Source organism: Ranitomeya variabilis, chromosome 3, assembly GCF_051348905.1.
Source record: "Ranitomeya variabilis isolate aRanVar5 chromosome 3, aRanVar5.hap1, whole genome shotgun sequence".
In the NCBI taxonomy this organism is placed as follows: Eukaryota; Metazoa; Chordata; class Amphibia; order Anura; family Dendrobatidae; genus Ranitomeya; species Ranitomeya variabilis.
The window spans coordinates 605,604,699-605,628,262 of record NC_135234.1 but is presented as its reverse complement, the minus strand read 5'-3'; the positions used below and the strand labels follow the sequence as shown (position 1 = coordinate 605,628,262).

General features: G+C 43.7%; 1 protein-coding gene across 1 annotated transcript; it reads right to left on the bottom strand.

Annotated features, from left to right (window-relative positions):
* Positions 1–321: 321 nt before the first annotated feature.
* LOC143817744 (uncharacterized) lies at positions 322–3,600 on the bottom strand. Its single transcript, XM_077299230.1, has 6 exons — positions 3,187–3,600; positions 3,037–3,105; positions 2,649–2,841; positions 2,332–2,488; positions 1,441–2,211; positions 322–337 (listed from the first exon to the last, which is right to left on the bottom strand). The coding sequence occupies exons 1-6, from the start codon at positions 3,256–3,258 to the stop codon at positions 322–324; spliced, it is 1,278 nt and encodes a 425-aa protein (XP_077155345.1). The 5' UTR covers positions 3,259–3,600.
* Between the last annotated feature and the right edge of the window lie 19,964 nt (positions 3,601–23,564).

Genomic DNA, 23,564 nt, shown 5'->3' with positions numbered 1-23,564 from the left:
CCCCATACTTATAATAATGGTACAAAATTTTTATTTATTTTTATTTATTAATTCTAATATTGTTGACGTCATTGCGTCAAGACTGTCACGGTCTCTATATCCATCAAGTCAAGTGTAAGCAATAATAAATTCATGATAAACATATACATGATCATGAATTCACAATTTCTTACACCTGGCCTGTAGATATGTAGAGTGTGAGAACACTTGTCCCATCTGTTTGACAACCATTGTCACATAATGAGCTATATAGAATATGGTGAATATACAAGGCAGTAATCAACTTAATCGGTCAGGTATATATTTTGACATATGACCGGTTCAGTTAAGTTCTGAACTTGATTTCCACCATTTTCTCTTTGTACAGTGACACTACACTAGGTACAAAAATAAAAGAGTATGGAAATAAGTACTATTTTTTTGGCCAACTCATATCTGTATACTAAAGAAACACATATAGATGTTGTCTTGTATTTTATACTACTGGAGATATGTGTAGGCCAAAAGAATAAGTGTGTGATGAAGTTTATTGGTGTGTATTGAGAAAGGTGATAGACACAATAAACCAAACATAATTTTTTCAAATAAACTTTTTTTTTATTGAGGAAAAAGAAAACAAATTTATTTTTTGGTACCGCGCCGGGTTGAACCATGCCGGCTTGGGGTTGAGTAACGTAACTGGGGGGTATTCAGAACTGAAGCCTGGCTCACCATGGAGGAGGCAGAGGTGGCAGGAGAATGGGCAAGAAAACTTGAAGGGTCTGGAAGTTCGGGGATGGGGCTTAAAACATGAGGGGCTTGAGACACACTGGAATGTTGAGACACATCGGTAGGTGATGGGGGAGGAATAATCAAAGTTTTTTGTTTTTTATGCGTTTTGCCAGTTTTACGTTGGGTTTTCCGGGTTGGGGGAAGTCTTCTTGGGCTATGTTGTAAAGTGTGGGCGGGAGACACGTCAGGACCCGGCTCCACACAGTCAGTCTCCATTGTGGAGCGCTCGGCAATGTCTGAGTCCAATGGGGGGAAAGATAAACTCACGCCTGGGTCCTGGTGCCTCGTTGGGGGGGGGAAACAAAAACCCTTCCAGGATCCTGGTGCCTCGTTGGGGGGGGGGAAACAAATCCCATAACAGTGTCCTGCTGCATTGCTGGTGGGGGGGAACATAAAGCCATGGATGTGTCCTGCTGCATCAGGGTGGGTCCTGCCTGGAAAGGTATGGCTTGGTCGTGCTGCATCATGGGGGGCCCAGGGCGATACGCCATGGATGGGTCCTGCTGCATCGGGGGGTGTCCTGCCAGGAAAGCAACGCCTCGGTCCTGCTGCATCGGGGTGGGTCCGGTCCGGTATGCAACGCCTCGGTCCTGCTGCATCGGGGTGGGTCCGGTCCGGTATGCCAGGCCTCGGTCCTGCTGCATCTGGGGTGGGCCGGTCCGATATTGCATGGATGGGTCCTGCTGCATCGGGAGGGTGCCGGCCCGATAAGCCATGCCAAGGTCCTGCGTCCTCGTGGTGTCAGCGGAGGAGGTCCAAGCCGGAGCAGCGGTCGTCACGGTGGTGGCGGTGGGATGTCCAACAGCACTCGTCATCGTGTTGGCGCTGTAGTGGAGTACACCTGTAGAGGGAATAGAGGTGGCCGTGCAGTGGTATGCAGCAGAGGTAGGAATAGTGTTTACTTGTGACAGTGACGGCACAGTTGGATAGGCCGCCACATTACGACTCTGACTCTGCTGCATAGCCTGCACAAAAGCAACATTGCAGGCCTGCATCACACTCAGCTGGAGATCAGGGCTAAGGTGTTCCGACATGCCCTCTAGGATTTGATTGAAAAAATGATGAGCTGGCTTATTGAGGTCGGCTTTCAATTGATCAACGCTTTTGGCGACATCCTGGATGCGGCAATTTAAGAGATTATGGTTCACATCCATTCTGTCACCTAAAGCCTTGATAGCATCATGTAAAACCGAGCTCAAGTGTAAAAACTCGGGCATGAGGGACCTATCCGAAGCCCTCTGTCGCTGCCGGGATGAGCCCGCCAAAATGGGTGCAGCGAAAGAGGACTGCGAAAGGGGAAGACCTGATGGGCCAGCCCCCTGGTCTCCAGTGAGTGTGGAAGACCCACCTGGTGCTGCGCTGCTGGATGGCTGTGACGGGTCCGTGGCTTCCGGCTGAAGGACCGCTCCAGCACCTGTGGCGACAGTCGTGCAGTGTGTGCTGTGAAAAAACAAAACAGAAAATTAATACCAAACTATAACAAGACGGTACATCCTGTGGAATTAAAAGTGACAGATTATGTCAATGCAATACAACCGGAGGCATGTGAGAAATACTTACGTTCTCATGAGAAGGACCGGTCTCAGGAAGGCCAACACACGGTGGTATTTGTAGAGCCGGTGCCTTGCTCCGGAACCACTAGCTGCACTCTTCTCTGCACGTAGGTCACAGTTGAAGCGGTCCTTCATGGAACGCCAACGTGTCCTTACTTTTTCCACTGTGAAATAACAATAAAATATAATGGTCAGAATAAGAACTTTTGGCCGTGCTCTTGTGACTGTGTGTGATGACAGAAACTACGAAAAGTTTCTTTCATCACACACAGTCAAGAGAGCATGGCCAAGGTCTGTTGCTTCACACTACCGTGCAATACTTACCAAATGCATTACGGACCCGTGGCGTGGAATTCTCCCAGCCATCCCACAACGCTTGGGCCACCTCACTCCACAAACGACGGAGAACAGTATTGACGGCGTGCTGTTTATCCCGGCTGTCCCACAACGGGACTCGCTCCTGGACCAGACTGATCAGCAGGTCATTATCAATCCGGTCGTCGTCCCGTTGTGAAACCTAAAATTAAAACAAAATCATTTAAGTTTGCTCAACCACATTTGTAAAAAATAAGACACGAAGATGAGAAAGGGCAGGAATATGAAAGACAACTTTCAGAAAAGGATGATATAAGAAATATGTATAGAAAAACAAGGGTACAGAAAGGAAGTTAAAAGAATATTACAATAAGGACAGTCTGCCTGGTATACATACCCGCTGCCGTCTTCCACCTGGACCTTGACTCCGCTGCTCAGTACCTCTCTGTCCCTCTGTTGAAGTGCTCTATAAAATTTTAAAAAAAAAATTGCCTCATGTGTCGATGTGACAGTCAATACTTACCAAGCTGACGTACAAAAAACATACCTCGCTCACGTGATCCACTTCTGATTGACGTGGCTGGAACTCCTCATCAGACGAGGAAACCGGAGAAGACATTCTGATGCGTGTTGAAAGAAAAAAAATAGAAGAAATTAGGAGATGTAGATCCAAAAAATTGAAAATGAATGCATTGGCTAGGATATACTCACATTGCTCTGTGTCTTGTCCAAGAATGCGTCTGGGCAGGGTGCTGTCTTCTTTGGAGTCTGATGAGAAGTGACCAGAAACTTCCCCCCACCTTCCCTTTATAACCTTGCTGCTATGGGGGAGTCTTATCAGTGTCTAGACATCTTTATCTACAGTTAATTCAGTGGTGCCAAAAAAAACGCATGCGTCAAAAAAACGCATGCAAACGCATGCAAACGCATGTCAAAAAAACGCATGCGTCTCCATTGACTCCAATGCATTTTTTTGTCCAAAAAAACGCATGTAAACGCATGCGTTTTTTTAGGAAAAAAAAACGCCCCTCAAAATACTACAAGTTGCATTTTATAAAATGAACGCATGCAGTTAAAAAACGCATGCGTTCACAAACGCGTGCAAACGCGTACACCAAAAAACGCATGCGTTTTCAATGTTAAATATAGGGGAAAAAACGCATGCGTTTTTTTTGTAAAAAACGCAGCGTTCAAAAACGCAAGTGTGAAAGCAGCCTTACTGCATATTACGGCCGTAAAAAACGGACCGTATTTTCATACGCTGAGTGTGACGCCAGCCTAACATCTAACTATCACTATGAGTGGTTATAACCATGGATACCTAATCTACTGCAATGCCTGCAAATGGGGTAGGTAACTAATCAGAAGAACTATACTACATTTCCTATTGGAAGTATTTGCTAACATTATTATTATTACACCTACTACATATTGGGATAGGATCTTGGAGATGGGAATACCCCTTTCAATCAAAATGCCATCTGTACAATCAGACTTACAGCTGATCCTATATTCGTTATTATGGCTGTTAACACACTTGCCCCATGTGAAGAATTTACCAACCGTAATTTGGCCAATGCATGAAAATGTCTTACATGCTCTAATTCCAGCACTTAGTAGTGAAATCCATCCCTCTCTCATTCCTTCTGCTTCATTTTGCTGCTCTTATATATTTCCTATATATTGCACAGATTCAAGAGCGTAACTTTCTACTATCCATAGAACTCAATGGAAATCTATCAATGACATGCTCTAAATAATGACACAAGCGGCTAAAGATAGGAATTTTACTCATCCATTCCTGAAGGACGCTTTTAGAAGTCGAAGCATACATGAATATCATCTCATGGGCGAAATGTGATTTTTTTTTCTCCTCACATCTGCACGCTGTCACATAGAAACCTGGCATGAAACCAAGAAAGACAAGGTTAATTATCCAGAGGATCAACTATTTTTATCAGGTTATGGTCACACTCAATTGTTTAATGCTATTAAGTGTCTGCCTATGTGTGACATTGAAGATCACCGCTTTGTCCTACTTTGTCTTTACCTCCTAATTGTCATTCCGTCGGTGCCACATATCTAGGGTGTGTCGTCTGTGGAGTCTCGTCATGAGCGACTCTTCCCGGCACATCTCTGCTCCACGACTGTACGTCCTATGTCCTCATTACATTCACTGAGGTCGACATAACACAGTCTAACATACACTAAACATTGTGATATCATTTATACCAACGTATTGTGTTATTATAAGCAAATAGAAATATGAATGTCGCCTTTCTCCTCCATGTCTAAACCCATTACCTTCGGATGCCGTCACACTACACACACACACAGTCTACACTTATTTCTATTGCCTTTGTGTCCTGATCTTGTGGCTCTTACACCTGACCATACGGGCCTGTGCTCGGGTCGTGCTTTAGTTATCTTTCCTGATCATAGCAAACTTTTTACACCTCTATTGTGTATCCGACCTTTGGCATAATGATTGCTGTGTGGCAAAACCGTTAGGTACCGTTTGGTGAGTACATTTGGTGGTATCATTTACAGTGGTCTGGCCATATGTATATACATACAGTATGAGGCAACTATGCACCTTTACTTATATATAGTGTAGTCTAAGGCACCACAGGTAAGCATAGAGTCTGACAACCGGAGAGCTGGACAGTGTGCAACATTCGCTTCTGAGACAGTGTCAGGGCCACACCTAGAGCTCCCCCTGAGCAGGTCCTCAGCTTCTGCCTCTCCCACAGTAGTGACACCCAGACCCCCATTATTGGTATAATGACAACCCCATCTGCCCCACAGAAATCACACCAAAGTAGTATATTATCATCCAGGGGTTCCCACCTTACCCCCAGTCAGTATCCTCACACAAGCGATCACATCCAGCTATGATCACCCCCTCTATCTGGCAGTATTTTCCTATGTCCAGCCTAGCGTTTGCTTAATATATCTCTCCAACCACAAGGCCAGTATATGTGTATCCAGTTCTGCTTTATTATGTGGGGCTACTCACAAAATATCTTCATACTTCATACTTCAAATCTATTTTCTGGCTTGGTGCTATTGTATCAAGCTGGCAAACCCCGAGGAAGCCTCACCAAAAAACTAATACCATTAAAAATGAACTTTTATTGAACTTAATTATAACCGACCAACAAACACGTATAACACCTAGCCAGGCAAAAATCTATATATATAACTGACCTTCAGCTACAGCTGACTATACATCAAATGGTATCCCAATGGGTATGCCTAGTTCACCCTATTATCCCCTAATTAGACCCTGCCTGTCAGCGGAGGTTGACATCCAGTTTTGAATACAAATTGGCCTTGAGACATCAACACCATAAAAAGCAACCAAAATCTTCAATAAAGCCACTTGGATGAAGGCCGGTTACCTCACACTGTATAAGTGTGTTTTAAATCAAATAGGTAATCTGATATATATAGGGGACAGGGGTGAGAGAATATATGATATCAGCCAATATCCTGATGTCATAAAACAGGATGAAAATGACTCCAAGCGCAGGAATCACAGCAGTGGTCATAGACATGGCATGGAAACGGTCGGTAAGTTATGCCTTGTCTATGGCCATTGCTGTGATTCCTGGCTAGGCACTATACGTGTTCGTTGGACGTTTATAATTAAGCTCAATAAAGGTTCATTTTTAATGGTATCAGTTTCTTGGTGAGCCGTTTGAACTAATCCAGATAATCAAGCAATTATATAATCAAACCACTGAGCTGGCACACAAAATGGGCCCACAAGCCACAGGTAACCACAGGTTGGGGATCCGTGCTTTACAGTGTGCCAAGCAAATATGACCCCTGTGCTGGCTGTGGCATTTTTGCCAAAGATTTCTGACCCTTGCCACATGTGTGCGCTTATTAATACAAATGGTGCTGCAAGATTCCAAATTTTTCCCAACCCAAGATATGCAAAAAGGTCAGTCTGGCTTCTGTCTTCCAGGTAAAGTCTTCTAAGTGTGTTGTTAATACATACTGTACGTTAGGAAATTTTCCTGGAATACACACTAATGATACACTACAGGGTGGGAATCAAGCCCACCTGACCTCTGACTCGCATACTGTGACTCTGTTCCCCGTCTCTGGACTTACACACCAATCTACTACTGATCCTGCCCGTCTTTGACTACATATCCACATTTTTCTTATACCTCTTGGTATAAGAATCAATCTATGCCTCCAAGTCCACATACATTTTTTTCTCATGAGGACAGCTGCAGTTTCATCTCTAAACACTAGGTGGCGACTAGCAGCAAACTCATTGAAACTCTGCTTGTGGTTTTTGGGTGATGGCTTAGGAGGGTGAAATATGCTAAAGAATGTGCTCACCACAGTTTAACTAATGGTAAACCAGGACCAGTATCGTCAATCTTGTTCACTACTTTTACAATTATTAAATGCCTCACACCATGAAGTGATTGCAATTAATCTTCAATAAAAATAATAATAAAGTCACCTAATATATCTATCCTGTGACTGTGATGGTAGTCCTTCAGGGTAAAAAACATGGCTCTTTTTCGCTCTGTAGCTTGTAAATGCGTGTTGAATGATGTTAAAGACATATTCTCAAGTTTAAAAGTTCTCCCCTATCCACAGAAATTTATGATCTCTGCTATGGCCCCCACCAATGTCAAGACACTGGGCTCTCAATACCATTGTCTGAATGAATCAGAGGTTGATCAAGAACAATATTACTCCATTCATTATTTATGGGAGCGCCAAGGAGTGCTGAGCACTGCACTCGGCTGATCTTTGGAGCGCCTATTAGAATGAATGGAGTAGAACTGTGCATGATCGACCACCGATCTATTCTGCTGGAGATCTTCAGGGCACAGGTTCTCGGGATCAGTGGGGACCAGAATAGTTGGATCCTCAACGATTGGAAAGTTATCAACTATCCTTTGGATAGGAGATAACTTACAAACTTGAGAACGCTCCTTTAATCATTTTGCATGTGACACTATTAGTTGCTGTGATAAAGCCTGCAGTAGGGATAGCTTTAGATCACCCTGCTAATTCCCGCTAACATGTTAATATCATATACAGTACAGACCAAAAGTTTGGACACCTTCTCATTTATAGATTTCTCTGTATTTTCATGTCTATGAAAATTGTACATTCACACTGAAGGAATCAAAACTATGAATTAACACATGTGGAATTACATACTTAACAAAAAAGTGTGAAACAGCTGAAAATATGTCTTATATTCTAGGTTCTTCAAAGTAGCCACCTTTTGCTTTGATGACTGCTTTGCACACTCTTGGCATTCTCTTGATGAGCTTCAAGACGTAGTCACCGGGAATGGTCTTCCAACAATCTTGAAGGAGTTCCCAGAAATGCTTAGCACTTGTTGGCCCTTTTGCCTTCACTCTGCGGTCCAGCTCACCCCAAACCATCTTGATTGGGTTCAGGTCTGGTGACTGTGGAGGCCAGGTCATCTGGCATAGCACCCCATCACTCTTCTTCTTGGTCAAATAGCCCTTATACAGCCTGGAGGTGTGTTTGGGGTCATTGTCCTGTTGAAAAATAATTGATGGTGCAACTAAATGCAAACCGGATGGAATAGCATGCCGCTGCAAGATGATGTGGTAGCCATGCTGGTTCAGTATGCCTTCAATTTTGAATAAATCCCCAACAGTGTCACCAGGAAAGCACCCCCACATCATCACACCTCCTCCTCCATGCTTCTCAGTGGGAACCAGGCATGTAGAGTCCATCTGTTCACCTTTTCTTCATCGCACAAAGACTCGGTGGTTGGAACCAAAGATCTTAAATTTGGACTCATGTTATGGTTCTCAATGGCAAGAGAACATAGCCCAGCAAACATACGAACTAGCTCTTGGAAGGATGGAAACTAAACTGACCATGAACTAAACCTGCCGCACAACTAACAGTAGCCGGGTAGCGTAGCCTGCGTTTTATCCCTAGACGCCCAGCGCCGGCCGGAGGACTAACTAATCCTGGCAGAGGAAAATATAGTCCTGGCTCACCTCTAGAGAAATTTCCCCGAAAGGCAGACAGAGGCCCCCACAAATATTGGCGGTGATTTTAGATGAAATGACAAACGTAGTATGAAAATAGGTTTAGCAAAATTGAGGTCCGCTTACTAGATAGCAGGAAGACAGAAAGGGCACTTTCATGGTCAGCTGAAAACCCTATCAAAATACCATCCTGAAATTACTTTAAGACTCTAGTATTAACTCATAACATCAGAGTGGCAATTTCAGATCACAAGAGCTTTCCAGACACAGAAACGAAACTACAGCTGTGAACTGGAACAAAATGCAAAAACAAACAAGGACTAAGTCCAACTTAGCTGGGAGATGTCTAGCAGCAGGAACATGCACAGAAAGGCTTCTGATTACAATGTTGACCGGCATGGAAGTGACAGAGGAGCAAGGCTAAATAGCGACTCCCACATCCTGATGGAAACAGGTGAACAGAGAGGATGATGCACACCAGTTCAATTCCACCAGTGGCCACCGGGGGAGCCCAAAATCCAATTTCACAACAGTACCCCCCCCTCAAGGAGGGGGCACCGAACCCTCACCAGAACCACCAGGGCGATCAGGATGAGCCCTATGAAAGGCACGGACCAAATCCCTGGTACCAAAGATTCCAGGATGACCTGCCAACGCAGAAGAATGAACCTCAGAAATGACTTTACTGGTCCAATCATCAGGAACAAACAGTCTACCAGGTGGGCAACGATCAGGTCTATCCGCCTGAAACTCCTGCAAGGCCCGCCGCAGGTCTGAAGAAACGGCAGACAATATCACTCCATCCTTAAGGATACCTGTAGGTTCAGAATTACCAGGGGAGTCAGGCTCAAAACTCCTAGAAAGGGCATCCGCCTTAACATTCTTAGAACCCGGCAGGAAGGACACCACAAAATTAAACCGAGAGAAAAACAACGACCAGCGCGCCTGTCTAGGATTCAGGCGTCTGGCGGACTCAAGATAAATTAGATTTTTGTGGTCAGTCAATACCACCACCTGATGTCTAGCCCCCTCAAGCCAATGACGCCACTCCTCAAAAGCCCACTTCATGGCCAAAAGCTCCCGATTCCCAACATCATAATTCCGCTCGGCGGGCGAAAATCTACGCGAGAAAAAAGCACAAGGTCTCATCACGGAGCAATCGGAACTTCTCTGCGACAAAACCGCCCCAGCTCCGATTTCAGAAGCGTCGACCTCAACCTGAAAAGGAAGAGCAACATCAGGCTGACGCAACACAGGGGCGGAAGAAAAGCGGCGCTTAAGCTCCCGAAAGGCCTCCACAGCAGCAGGGGACCAATCAGCAACATCAGCACCCTTCTTAGTCAAATCAGTCAATGGTTTAACAACATCAGAAAAACCAGCAATAAATCGACGATAAAAGTTAGCAAAGCCCAAAAATTTCTGAAGACTCTTAAGAGAAGAGGGTTGCGTCCAATCACAAATAGCCTGAACCTTGACAGGATCCATCTCGATGGAAGAGGGGGAAAAAATATATCCCAAAAAGGAAATCTTTTGAACCCCAAAAACGCACTTAGAACCCTTCACACACAAGGAATTAGACCGCAAAACCTGAAAAACCCTCCTGACCTGCTGGACATGAGAGTCCCAGTCATCCGAAAAAATCAAAATATCATCCAGATACACAATCATAAATTTATCCAAATAATCACGGAAAATGTCATGCATAAAGGACTGAAAGACTGAAGGGGCATTTGAAAGACCAAAAGGCATCACCAAATACTCAAAGTGGCCCTCGGGCGTATTAAATGCGGTTTTCCACTCATCCCCCTGCTTAATTCGCACCAAATTATACGCCCCACGAAGATCTATCTTAGAGAACCACTTGGCCCCCTTTATGCGAGCAAACAAATCAGTCAGCAGTGGCAACGGATATTGATATTTAACCGTGATTTTATTCAAAAGCCGATAATCAATGCACGGCCTCAAAGAGCCATCTTTCTTAGCCACAAAGAAAAAACCGGCTCCTAAGGGAGATGACGAAGGACGAATATGTCCCTTTTCCAAGGACTCCTTTATATATTCTCGCATAGCAGCATGTTCAGGCACAGACAGATTAAATAAACGACCCTTAGGGTATTTACTACCCGGAATCAAATCTATGGCACAATCGCACTCCCGGTGCGGAGGTAATGAACCAAGCTTAGGTTCTTCAAAAACGTCACGATATTCAGTCAAGAATTCAGGAATCTCAGAGGGAATAGATGATGAAATGGAAACCACAGGTACGTCCCCATGCGTCCCCTTACATCCCCAGCTTAACACAGACATAGCTTTCCAGTCAAGGACTGGGTTATGAGATTGCAGCCATGGCAATCCAAGCACCAACACATCATGTAGGTTATACAGCACAAGAAAGCGAATAATCTCCTGGTGATCCGGATTAATCCGCATAGTTACTTGTGTCCAGTATTGTGGTTTATTGCTAGCCAATGGGGTGGAGTCAATCCCCTTCAGGGGTATAGGAGTTTCAAGAGGCTCCAAATCATACCCACAGCGTTTGGCAAAGGACCAATCCATAAGACTCAAAGCGGCGCCAGAGTCGACATAGGCATCCGCGGTAATAGATGATAAAGAACAAATCAGGGTCACAGATAGAATAAACTTAGACTGTAAAGTGCCAATTGAAACAGACTTATCAAGCTTCTTAGTTCGCTTAGAGCATGCTGATATAACATGAGTTGAATCACCGCAATAGAAGCACAACCCATTTTTTCGTCTAAAATTCTGCCGTTCACTTCTGGACAGAATTCTATCACATTGCATATTCTCTGGCGTCTTCTCAGTAGACACCGCCAAATGGTGCACAGGTTTGCGCTCCCGCAGACGCCTATCGATCTGGATAGCCATTGTCATGGACTCATTCAGACCCGCAGGCACAGGGAACCCCACCATAACATCCTTAATGGCATCAGAGAGACCCTCTCTGAAATTCGCCGCCAGGGCGCACTCATTCCACTGAGTAAGCACAGCCCATTTACGGAATTTCTGGCAGTATATTTCAGCTTCGTCTTGCCCCTGAGATAGGGACATCAAGGCCTTTTCCGCCTGAAGTTCTAACTGAGGTTCCTCATAAAGCAACCCCAAGGCCAGAAAAAACGCATCCACATTGAGCAACGCAGGATCCCCTGGAGCCAATGCAAAAGCCCAATCCTGAGGGTTGCCCCGGAGCAAAGAAATCACAATCCTGACCTGCTGAGCAGGATCTCCAGCAGAGCGAGATTTCAGGGACAAAAACAACTTGCAATTATTTTTGAAATTTTGAAAGCAAGATCTATTCCCCGAGAAAAATTCAGGCAAAGGAATTCTAGGTTCAGATATAGGAACATGACACTATAACAAATACTATAGATAACACTTATAAAACTTAACATTTAATTAATTTATAATAAAACACCATACACGACCTAAAAATATGATCTGCTAATAAAGGTACAAGGTGCATACGTTCCCTATAGAGCCAACTATCTGTCTCCTACCTGACAGCGGAGGTTGGCACCCTATACCACCTGCGCAATGGCGCCCCCGCTCAACGTTGACTAACCCCAACTAGCCCTATAGGGCCCTATCGTGAGGAAAAAGAGAGATACACTCAGCAGACCATACAAACAGACAAGACATTGAAAAGAAAGTCACTAAGGAATATATTGCACTTAATGAAGAGATGTTTTTGCACTATTAATTAAATGTGATAACTGTGCAACGGGTACTGACCCGTATTAAATATTGCACATATTGAGCCTGAACTGAACCTAACCAGTACACCCTACCTGTCTGCGGGGGTTGGCACCCTATAGTCCTACGCAAATGGCGCCCCCACTCTAGTCGTCTGTCCCTAACTTTCCCTTAGTTAGATGTTCCTGCTCAGATAGGGACAGTCAGGATAAAATGAAATGTACAATGCAGGCAAGATAAAGTGAGCTATTCAGTGCAGGCCAGATAAAGTGCAAAGCCAGTGCATATAAAGTGCAAAAATTGTCATAAACCCCGTGACTTCAAATATGACCAAGTATGTATTAGCATTAAATTATGCTTGGCTTCTAGCCCTGAGTATGCTTATGCTCGACGCGTTTCCCCTATGTAGGTTCATCAGGAGACATACCCATATCATAACAGAACAAAATAGTGACTTATCTGACTATGTTCTCGAGGAGCGATAAAGCCTCTAAACGCAGTGGGGAGCAATATCCATCCTGCACCTGCCGGTCTCTGTCAGCCTTGTTCGCAATCTATAAAAGACATATCATCATCTGATATAGATTCATCGGATACTGATAGAGTGGCTCCTAGTTATTTGGAAGGAAGAGGCATTTTTGGAGGTACACGAAGGAAAAACAATAAACAGAAATGGGTAAGACAGGAACGCAGGGACTATATGATAACAAGAAACGGATACAGAAGGGAAGCATCACCATCGGGGGCATCTTCGTCCTCTGCTCCTGCCTTGTCTTTTTTAGAGAAAAGGTTACCCTTGGGGACGGACCCTCCGAAGGACAAAAACAAAAAGTAATGAACAATAACAGAATTATTAATCTTTCCTCCTATCCTCTTAACGACATTGAGAGAAGTGTGTTGTCTAGGGGTCTTTCATTTGTACCCACCAATAGATTTGATGAATTCGGTTGGGTCAAAGACCTTAACCTTTTTGTGAGAAAAATAAGATGGAAAAAATTCTTTAAAACACATGACTATGCTGAATGTGTAGCCCTGGGTATAGATGAAACGGATTTATCAAGTGTTAGGATCTTGACTGAGCTGATGGGGGAAAATGAGAGACCTCTGGGTGTGGGACCTTTTACGGATTTAAGACCTAAGAGTAGGAGGATGCCCCCTCAAAGTAGCCATGATAATATAGAGGTATTTTTGAAACTGGTGGTGGAGGATTTGGGGAGGATTGGGGCCACAGGTGGTGGGCATCATCCAAATCTGTCATTGGAGGAGAGAAATGTGTTGGATGGTTTGGCAAAGAATAAAAATTATATTTTTAAACCTTCTGATAAAGGAGGAAATTTGGTGATGCTTGACATTTGCCAATATCAAAATATGTGTGAAGGTATTCTGAAAGATAGACTCACATATGAGCCATTGAAAAAAGATCCCACACAAGAATTTTTGGATGTTATCACATTTAATTAATAGTGCAAAAACATCTCTTCATTAAGTGCAATATATTCCTTAGTGACTTTCTTTTCAATGTCTTGTCTGTTTGTATGGTCTGCTGAGTGTATCTCTCTTTTTCCTCACGATAGGGCCCTATAGGGCTAGTTGGGGTTAGTCAACGTTGAGCGGGGGCGCCATTGCGCAGGTGGTATAGGGTGCCAACCTCCGCTGTCAGGTAGGAGACAGATAGTTGGCTCTATAGGGAACGTATGCACCTTGTACCTTTATTAGCAGATCATATTTTTAGGTCGTGTATGGTGTTTTATTATAAATTAATTAAATGTTAAGTTTTATAAGTGTTATCTATAGTATTTGTTATAGTGTCATTGATAGTGAGCAGATTTGATGAGGACACATTTATCTACATTCTGTGATATATTCCTTTAATGATATAGGAACATGAACAACAAAATCTTGTAAGTTTTGAACTTTCGTGGTGAGATTATTCAAACCTGCAGCTAAACTCTGAATATCCATTTTAAACAGGTGAACACAGAGCCATTCCAGGATTAGAAGGAGAGAGAGAGAGAAAGGCTGCAATATAGGCAGACTTGCAAGAGATTCAATTACAAGCACACTCAGAACTGAGAAAAAAAAAAAAAAAATCTTCAGCAGACTTCTCTTTTCTCTCCTTTCTCTGTCAATTAATTTAACCCTTTAGGCCGGTCAAACTGTTATGGTTCTCAATGGCAAGAGAACATAGCCCAGCAAACATACGAACTAGCTCTTGGAAGGATGGAAACTAAACTGACCATGAACTAAACCTGCCGCACAACTAACAGTAGCCGGGTAGCGTAGCCTGCGTTTTATCCCTAGATGCCCAGCGCCGGCCGGAGGACTAACTAATCCTGGCAGAGGAAAATATAGTCCTGGCTCACCTCTAGAGAAATTTCCCCGAAAGGCAGACAGAGGCCCCCACAAATATTGGCGGTGATTTTAGATGAAATGACAAACGTAGTATGAAAATAGGTTTAGCAAAATTGAGGTCCGCTTACTAGATAGCAGGAAGACAGAAAGGGCACTTTCATGGTCAGCTGAAAACCCTATCAAAATACCATCCTGAAATTACTTTAAGACTCTAGTATTAACTCATAACATCAGAGTGGCAATTTCAGATCACAAGAGCTTTCCAGACACAGAAACGAAACTACAGCTGTGAACTGGAACAAAATGCAAAAACAAACAAGGACTAAGTCCAACTTAGCTGGGAGATGTCTAGCAGCAGGAACATGCACAGAAAGGCTTCTGATTACAATGTTGACCGGCATGGAAGTGACAGAGGAGCAAGGCTAAATAGCGACTCCCACATCCTGATGGAAACAGGTGAACAGAGAGGATGATGCACACCAGTTCAATTCCACCAGTGGCCACCGGGGGAGCCCAAAATCCAATTTCACAACAGACTCATCAGACCAAAGCACAGATTTCCACTGGTCTAATGTCCATTCCTTGTGTTCTTTAGCCCAAACAAGTCTCTTCTGCTTGTTGCCTGTCCTTAGCAGTGGTTTCCTAGTAGCTATTTTACCATGAAGGCCTGCTGCACAAAGTCTCCTCTTAACAGTTGTAGAGATGTGTCTGCTGCTAGAACTCTGTGTGGCATTGACCTGGTCTCTAATCTGAGCTGCTGTTAACCTGCGATTTCTGAGGCTGGTGACTCGGATAAACTTATCCTCAGAAGCAGAGGTGACTCTTGGTCTTCCTTACCTGGGGCGGTCCTCCTGTGAGCCAGTTTCTTTGTGGCGCTTGATGGTTTTTGCAACTGCACTTGGGGACACTTTCAAAGTTTTCCCAATTTTTTGAACTGACCGACCTTAATTTCTTAAAGTAATGATGGCCATTTGTTTTTCTTTACTTAGCTGCTTTTTTCTTGCCATAATACAAATTCTAACAGTCTATTCAGTAGGACTATCAGCTGTGTATCCACCAGACTTCTGCACAAAACAACTGATGGTCCCAACCCCATTTATGAGGCAAGAAATCCCACTTATTAAACCTGACAGGGCACACCTGTGAATTGAAAACCATTCCCGGTGACTACCTCTTGATGCTCATCAAGAGAATGCCAAGAGTGCGCAAAGCAGTCATCAAAGCAAAAGGTGGCTACTTTGAAGAACCTAAAATATAAGACATAATTTCAGTTGTTTCACAGTTTTTTGTTAAGTATGTAATTCCACATGTGTTAATTCATAGTTTTGATGCCTTCAGTGTGAATGTACAATTCTCATAGTCATGAAAATACAGAAAAATCTTTAAATGAGAAGGTGTGTCCAAACTTTTGGTCTGTGCTGTATATATAAAACCAATAGTTGATAAATGTCTTCAATATACTGTAATAGAGAGCATCCTTTTGTTGTTACAAAATTGTCCCCTGATGAAGCCGTCAAGTACAGCGATACATGCAGGGTGTTTTCTACCTAGGCCTCCTATTTATGAATATGTGTGACTTTATTTCTGATTCTTTGGTTAATATCTTTTTCGCTCACTATCTTTGGGGGGGGAGGGGGATTTGAGGGTTGGGGATTCACTATTATTTTGTAGGTTTCACATATAACAGAGATCATACATACATTATATCTGACTGATTATTATTTGTTGTTTCCTGACTGCTATTTGTATTGTAGGTGCTTGATGTATTCCATTCCTCTGTTCATTATCTTGGATAGGGGTGGTGTTAGTATACACCTATTTGTGTATGATTATTAAAATAATAATAGTAATAATAATAATAATAATAATAATAATAATAATAATTTGTGTGTGTTTTTGCATTTAATAAGTCTGTAAGTTTTGTCCTATAATTATTAGAATCTAATGTATTTTTTGGATTCAATAAAGCTGTGATTTGTATCTATGTTGGAGGTGCAGAGTTTACACAAGAAGCATGTATCCTTCCATCAGTCTGATTTAGCGATCACTATCCATGCTTTCTGTCACTTTTTACAGTGGCGCCCACAGAGTTTTTCTTTCTACGTTCAAATGTTATATTATGCAAAAAAGTTGCAATGTAACCAGAATGGAAGAAAAAAAATAAGAAAGGGACCGAATCACAAGGTTTACCCCTTCTTCAAACGATACTGAGATTAGACAACTGCTTAAAACGTATAAACTGCCCTATGAAATACTAATATGGCCAAGGATAGCTGCCACATTCAAACAGTCATTGGCCACACGCTAAGAATGAAAAAGTGTCATCCAGATCACCTACGTTGAAGTAGCCAGCGAATCCTCATCTCGGATGAAGAACCTCTCCTGTTACATCGGCCACACTCAAGAATGGTCTGTGATGCTATACGTGGTGGGCCATACTTGCCATAGTGGGCAATGCTACTTTTTAATGACTCTCTGCTGAGGCAAAGAAGTTACAGAAAAGAACAACTTCAACAATGATGTCTATATTATGTTCCATATTAGGACATTTAGACAGGATTTGTCTTTTTATAACCCCATTAAATAAGAGAAAACTTAATTTTGGTACCCAAAGAACTTTGAGGAACACTTCAATTTGATATGAATATTGGTCAGATATAATTTAAATAATAACATTTTGAACTTAATAATTCTTCTAAGCAATTCTCTCTAATGGAAATAAGCAGAATAAACCATGGACTGCTATATTAAATTACTGTACCTCTAGAAGTCATTTGTTGAAAAAGCACAGAAGGGTGCAGACTAATACTGCCGAGTTACAGGCAGGTGATGAGTAAGACTTCTGAATATGCAACAGGATGGTTCATATAGCTCAAGCTCAAGCCGCTCATCACATCAAAACACAGCTTGCAGGTAATGACCATATGGCCTTTCAGGTTGACGATATGCTTTGCTGATCCAGCATGAACAGTGCCATTAGAGGACATGACAAGCCTGCTAGATAGTTTACAATGTGTCAGAACAGATCAAGCATACAAGGTGTACAATTTAGACATTTGTTAAGCTTTGTTTGCTTTACGCAAAAGCTGTTTTGTTTCCTACTTCTGCAAAATTGAACTAAAGAAATCGAGAGGCCATTTCTTGCTCCACTTGGCTAACTAACATTGTGTTTTTCTGCAATCCGAAATATTACATCCATATCCATGTATCATCTTTCACGCGGGGATGATCAGTTCCACCTGAGAACTGTTGTAGATGGCTGCTGCTGTGTGTTAAACATTAACGACTGGTCATTACGCAGGCGATTGTGATGAGTATCTGCACAATACCCCCTCTGGTAGCCTTCTGTTGGCTGTATATGCCAGTTGGCTCTATCTTTTGTCACATAGAGCTTAGCCTTAACATATACAGCGCCCATCTAATCCCATGCCAGCACAGTGATCATGTATGGAGGAGATGTCCTGGCATGTGAATGAAGCAAGCTTGAGGCTAATAAGAGCCTGTCTGTTACTTTTCTTCCAACCCAGTAGCAGACTGAGCATCTGGCCGCTTTCCTCCTTACCCTTCCTAAGACACATGCACGGTTTGACTTTAGGTATGGAATTACTGCCCTTGCTAACCAAATTCATCTTACATCCAAACTGGGCATTATCCTTGGATACACAGATACGGCACAGCCACCGGGATTAAGCAAATGTCATTGAAAGTATCAATCCTTAGATCCCTACAGGGAGTTAAAAAAAAAACACCCAGTGCAACTGATCCTCTATACAAAAGCTTCTTTTTGTCATGTCAATAGGCTTTTTACTGCCTCAAAGGAGCCCCAGTGTTCATGTGAACCATGCAGTAGACAAATGTCTACCAGTCATGAGACTAAACAAGCCACAAAGCCTTACATAGGGGGAGAATGTGAAAGATAGCCTGCAAAGTCTAATGCGGGCATTGTACTAGTCTTGTGCAAACACTTGCGTCACATGATGGATACAATCTATTGAGAAGTTTGGGCATAGTTTAGGAAAATGCTTCAGATTCATCTCGGCTTTCTTCCATTTTGAAAGGGGTAAATGTGGCATAGAAGCTCCTGAGTAATAGGATTATCACTCTAGTTTCCCATTCTATATAGCATGTAATTTATTTTTAATTAGGAATAGATCTACGAGGATAGGAAACCACACATGGAAAGGATTTTAGAGAGTGGATTTTTCTATGAGGGGAACTTACTTGCCTTACTAGTGTTTTGTATGTAAGTAGTTTAAATGGGAAAATCAAGAATAGATCAGGCTTGATATTCAGAAAACCTTTATTTGATTAATGCATTATATCTACCCAGAGAAGCTTGGAAGTGGACTATCGCATACCAAATACATTCTCCTAAGCAGCTCACATACTACAATAAACTTCGTGTCACGTCATTACTTTTATTTATAGACTGAAGCCCTGGTTCATCATTTGTGTTTATTTTAAGTCACTTTCCTTTTTTGTCTGTTGGAAATAGTTGATGTAATTTTGCTAATTATTTCGAATTACGTTTTTTCTTTTTGTCTTGAGCTGTTTTTACAACTTTTTAGCACAAAAAATCACATTGATTGCAAAATGGGCAAAAACTGCACCAAAATATTGACATACTCAAACATACATAGGGAGGGGGACTGTAGTGAAGTTGTGTTGCATTTTTAAAAAGTCCCAATTGATGAATCAGGTGAAACCATCTAGGATTGCTAAACTCTGTCCACAAAACACAAAAAAAACAACATCAGGCGAGTACATATTACGTAGACTTAATACAAGCACACATAGAATAATGACTTGGGTGTCATACAAAAAAAGGGTACAAAATTTGACAAAAAAACGGTGCAGTGGCAATGATGAATCGCGGCCAATATTTGTGTCTTATGTAATTGAAATGCTGTAAAAATTGTGAAATCGAGCATACAGAATCAGACTTTAATGATTCACTCTTGCTTTTAAGGTGTAAAAGTAGATATCGTTGTAATATCATTTGATGTGGATGATTACTTGTGATGATCGAATAGTGAAATATTCGGATTTGGAAAATCAGCACAAATAATTTCTAATATCCGTGTATTCATACCGAATAACGAATCCAATCCAAGTCAATGGGAAAGTCGAATATTTTTCTGCTGGACCCAACAAACAGGTCTGGGAGCATGCGAAAAAAGCTGAAATGGATGTGAAAGAGCTAAAACTAATTGGGAACAGCATGGAGAAGATGCCTGCATGCCTTTCTGACTCACATATGGTATCTGGGAATAATGTTGTCAGACTATTGCGCCGGTTTTACAGGTTTTCAAAAAGATCTACCAAACCAAACCAATTTTTTTTTAAGGGAAAAATGCTAAGAAACATTATTTCCATCATAAATACATGTATATAATGCAAACAAAATTATACCTTCCCTTTAGCATATGTTAACACGGAGTGTTTTAGCTTTATTTTTTACTTTAACATTTGTGAGGGCACTCACTCCTACGTTTGGGAGGACCCTCCCTCATTCCAAATAGTTAGCCAGATAGTGGAATACATATTCCCCATCATTTTTCAATGCCAGCCAAAACTTGTCATTTGAATTTTGGGCTTTCCCTCCACCACCATGTCCACAGCCATGTCATTGTGTGGCCCTCGCTAACAATTAGCAGAGTGCCAGTAGGTGCCGAGAAACCTGAGTTTGGTAAGGACCCTCAGGTGGCCCTGTATCATACATTTGGGAGAGCTCTCACTCCTACATTCAGGAGGACCCTCCCTCATGCCAAATAGTTAGCCAGATAGTGGAATACATATTCCCCATCACTTTACAATGCCAGCTAAAACATGCCTATTTGAATTTTGGGCTTTGCCCACCACCACCACCACCACCATGTTCACAGCCTTGTCATTGTGCGGCCCTCGCTGACAATTAGCAGAGTGCCAGCAGGTGCTGAGAAACCTGAGTTTGGTAAGGACCCTCAAGTGGTCGTGTATCATACATTTGGGAGAGCTCTTACTCCTATGCCGCGCTCCAGGGTCCTGGTCGTTGCAGTAATGTCATTTTCCTCTAGGGGGGAGTGATCTTACGTTTGGAGGCAATAAAGGAGATCTCTTTACCAGGTACCACAAACATACAACACATTTCATACTCCAGTCCACCAGGGGGAGCTATGCTCCTATTTATTAGGGCACTCTTCACACTTAGGTAAAACTGGTGGCCTGTAGAGTAAGTTAGGCAGTTGCTGGCTGAGCTTCGCTCAGGTAGTTGGTCCCTGACAGGGGTGGGAGCCTGTCAGAAGCCTAGACAGAAGGTCATGGAGCTGCGCCTGCCCCACGTGCGGGAGTTCCAAAGAAAGGACACAAACAGAGAGCTGTATTGTAGAGAGGGTGAAGAAGTCATAGCAAAGGAGTGGAAACCAGAAGGAGTTCTGCCCTGCACAGGCTGCCTCCTTCTGAGGCGCACGATCCCAGTAGCCGGAACACCAAGGGAGCAACAGTCCTTTATGCCTTGCTCCAGAGACCGGCAGGACAGCTAATTGCAAGTTACTGATCCGCCCTATACCCAGGAGGCAAGGTGGCACTCACGAGAGGCCGGGGCATGATAGAGTCCCTGTAAAAAGCCTCAAGCCACCGGTCATACGGGTTTGTCCTATCCATCTGGGGGACAGAGAGAGAGAGATAACACCGATAACATCTACAACATCTGTGAGGACCCTATGAGAGGCTTAGCAGTAAGGTACTACAACACCAAGGCGCTAGAGGAAGGCTACTAATTTCCACCTGGATAAGGGGACTCTGGATTTGCCTCCAAACCGGCAGGACTCTGCCTGCCCTGTGATCTGGTGCTCTGGACTGTGGATGCTGAAGCCTTCAGTAAAAAGGTAAAGAGACTGGAACCTTGTGGCCTCGTTCTTCACTGCGCCTCTCACCATCCACCATCTACACACTGGTAAGCCCTGGGGACATATGCAGCGCCCCAGAGTCCTGGTCGTTGCAGTAATGTCGCTCTTCCACCAGGGGGAGTGATATTACATCTGATGGTACTAAAGGAGTTCACCTTGCCAGGTATCACAAGTCACACACTACACTTCACACTCCAGTCCACCAGGGGGAGCCTTGCTCCTATCTATTAGGGCACTCCTCACATTAGGGTAAAACTGGTGGGTTGGATAGGAAATTAGGGAGACGCTGCCTGGGTTCGACCCAGTGAGCACCTGTCAGGCAGACAGGGGGAAAAGGAGGAACATCTGAGCTGCAGACAGAGGGTCCCTGTCAGGGGTGGGATCCTGACAGAGGCCTAGCGAGACAGAAAGACACGGAGCTATGCCTGCCCCACGTGTGGCAGCATCCTAAGAAAGGACAAGAAAGGAATTGTATTGTGGAGAGTGAGAAACGAAGTCACAGCACAAGGAGATAATACCGGGAGGAGTTCTGCCCCGAGATCAGCAGCCTCCTTCTGAGGCGCGTAGCCGGTGGCCGGAACTCCGAGGGAGTAACTGATTCTACGCATTACTTCAGAGACCGGCAGGACAGTCAATTCCAAGTTGGCTGCCCGACCTTAATACCTAAGAAGACACGGTGGCAAATTGTGGGGGTCGGGGCGTCTCTAGGGTCCCTACAAACAAGCCCCAGGCTATCCCAATCATACGGGTTGTCCTATCCATACCATCTGGGGCACAGTGAGGAAGAAATAACATCAAGAACATTTACAAAGGTTGTGAGGACTATCCCGTGGTGCTCAGCAGGGAGGTACTACAACATACAGGCGCTAGTAGGAAGGCTACTGATTTCCACCTGGATAAGGGAACTCTGGATGTGCCTTTGGACCGGCCGGACTCTGCCTGCCCTGTGAACGGTACTCTGGACTGTGGATGCTGAAGTCTTCGGTAAAGGTAAAGAGACTGTACCCTTTGTGTCCTCGTTATTCACTGCTCCTTACATCGTCCACCATCACCATCTACACTCCTGGGAGGCCCTGGGGATACACTTCACCTGTGGGAAGAAACATCATCTAGCCGCCATTCCATCTCCCCAGCAGACCCCTAAGCAGCGTCGGTCACCCTGACCGAATACCACAGGTGGCGTCACGAACAATTCCCTTATATATAAACTCTTTCACTGGACGTCCCTCAAAGGGCCACGGACCGGGTCGGGCCACCGTGACATCCCCAGAACCGAGAGACAGACCCGGTACTGAGTACCCCATTGCCCTTACTGTGGGGGCGTTCCACATACTTCACCTGTGGGAAGGTATACCATCTTGCTGCCATAACATCACCTCAGCGGACCCCTTAAAGCAGCGTCAGTCATCCTGACCGAATACCACAGGTGGCGTCACGAACATATCCCTTTAAAGACCTTTCCTCTTTTACAACGAACATCCCAAGGGCAACGGAGCGGGTCAGCCACCATGACATCCCCCTGAGAACCGAAGGACCCGGTACCAAGTACCCCTAGCCCTGGGGGGCGTTCCACCTACATTCGGGAGGTCCCTCCCTCATGCCAAATAGTTAGCAAGATAGTAGTATACATATTCTCCATCCCTTTACAATGCCATTTCAAACATAACAATTGAATTATGGACTTTGCCCGCCACCACCACCACCATGTCCACCGCCATGTCATTATGCGGCCCTCGCTTTTAATTTTCAGAGAGACACCAGGTACTGTGAAACCTGCGTTTTGTAAGGTCAACAGTTCATTTTTGCCACCGGATCCCAATTGAACCACAGTCATAGCGGGTGAAGCTGCTGTAAGGTGAATATAATACAGGAGTTGGGTGAGCTGTATGATCAATGTCAGTAAATTGGATTCTACCAGACACCAAAAGCATTAGAATTAAATTCAGAATACAGTGTAT

What these genes read in the sequence shown, in the direction of transcription:
- LOC143817744 (XM_077299230.1), bottom strand. Translation starts at nt 3,258, where the DNA reads ATGTCTTCTCCGGTTTCCTCGTCTGATGAGGAGTTCCAGCCACGTCAA. An exon ending in ACGGGTCCGTAATGCATTTG is followed by an intron (nt 2,489 to 2,648) that starts GTAAGTATTGCA and finishes GTTATTTCACAG; the next exon opens with TGGAAAAAGTAAGGACACGT. An exon ending in CCGGTCCTTCTCATGAGAAC is followed by an intron (nt 2,212 to 2,331) that starts GTAAGTATTTCT and finishes GTTTTTTCACAG; the next exon opens with CACACACTGCACGACTGTCG.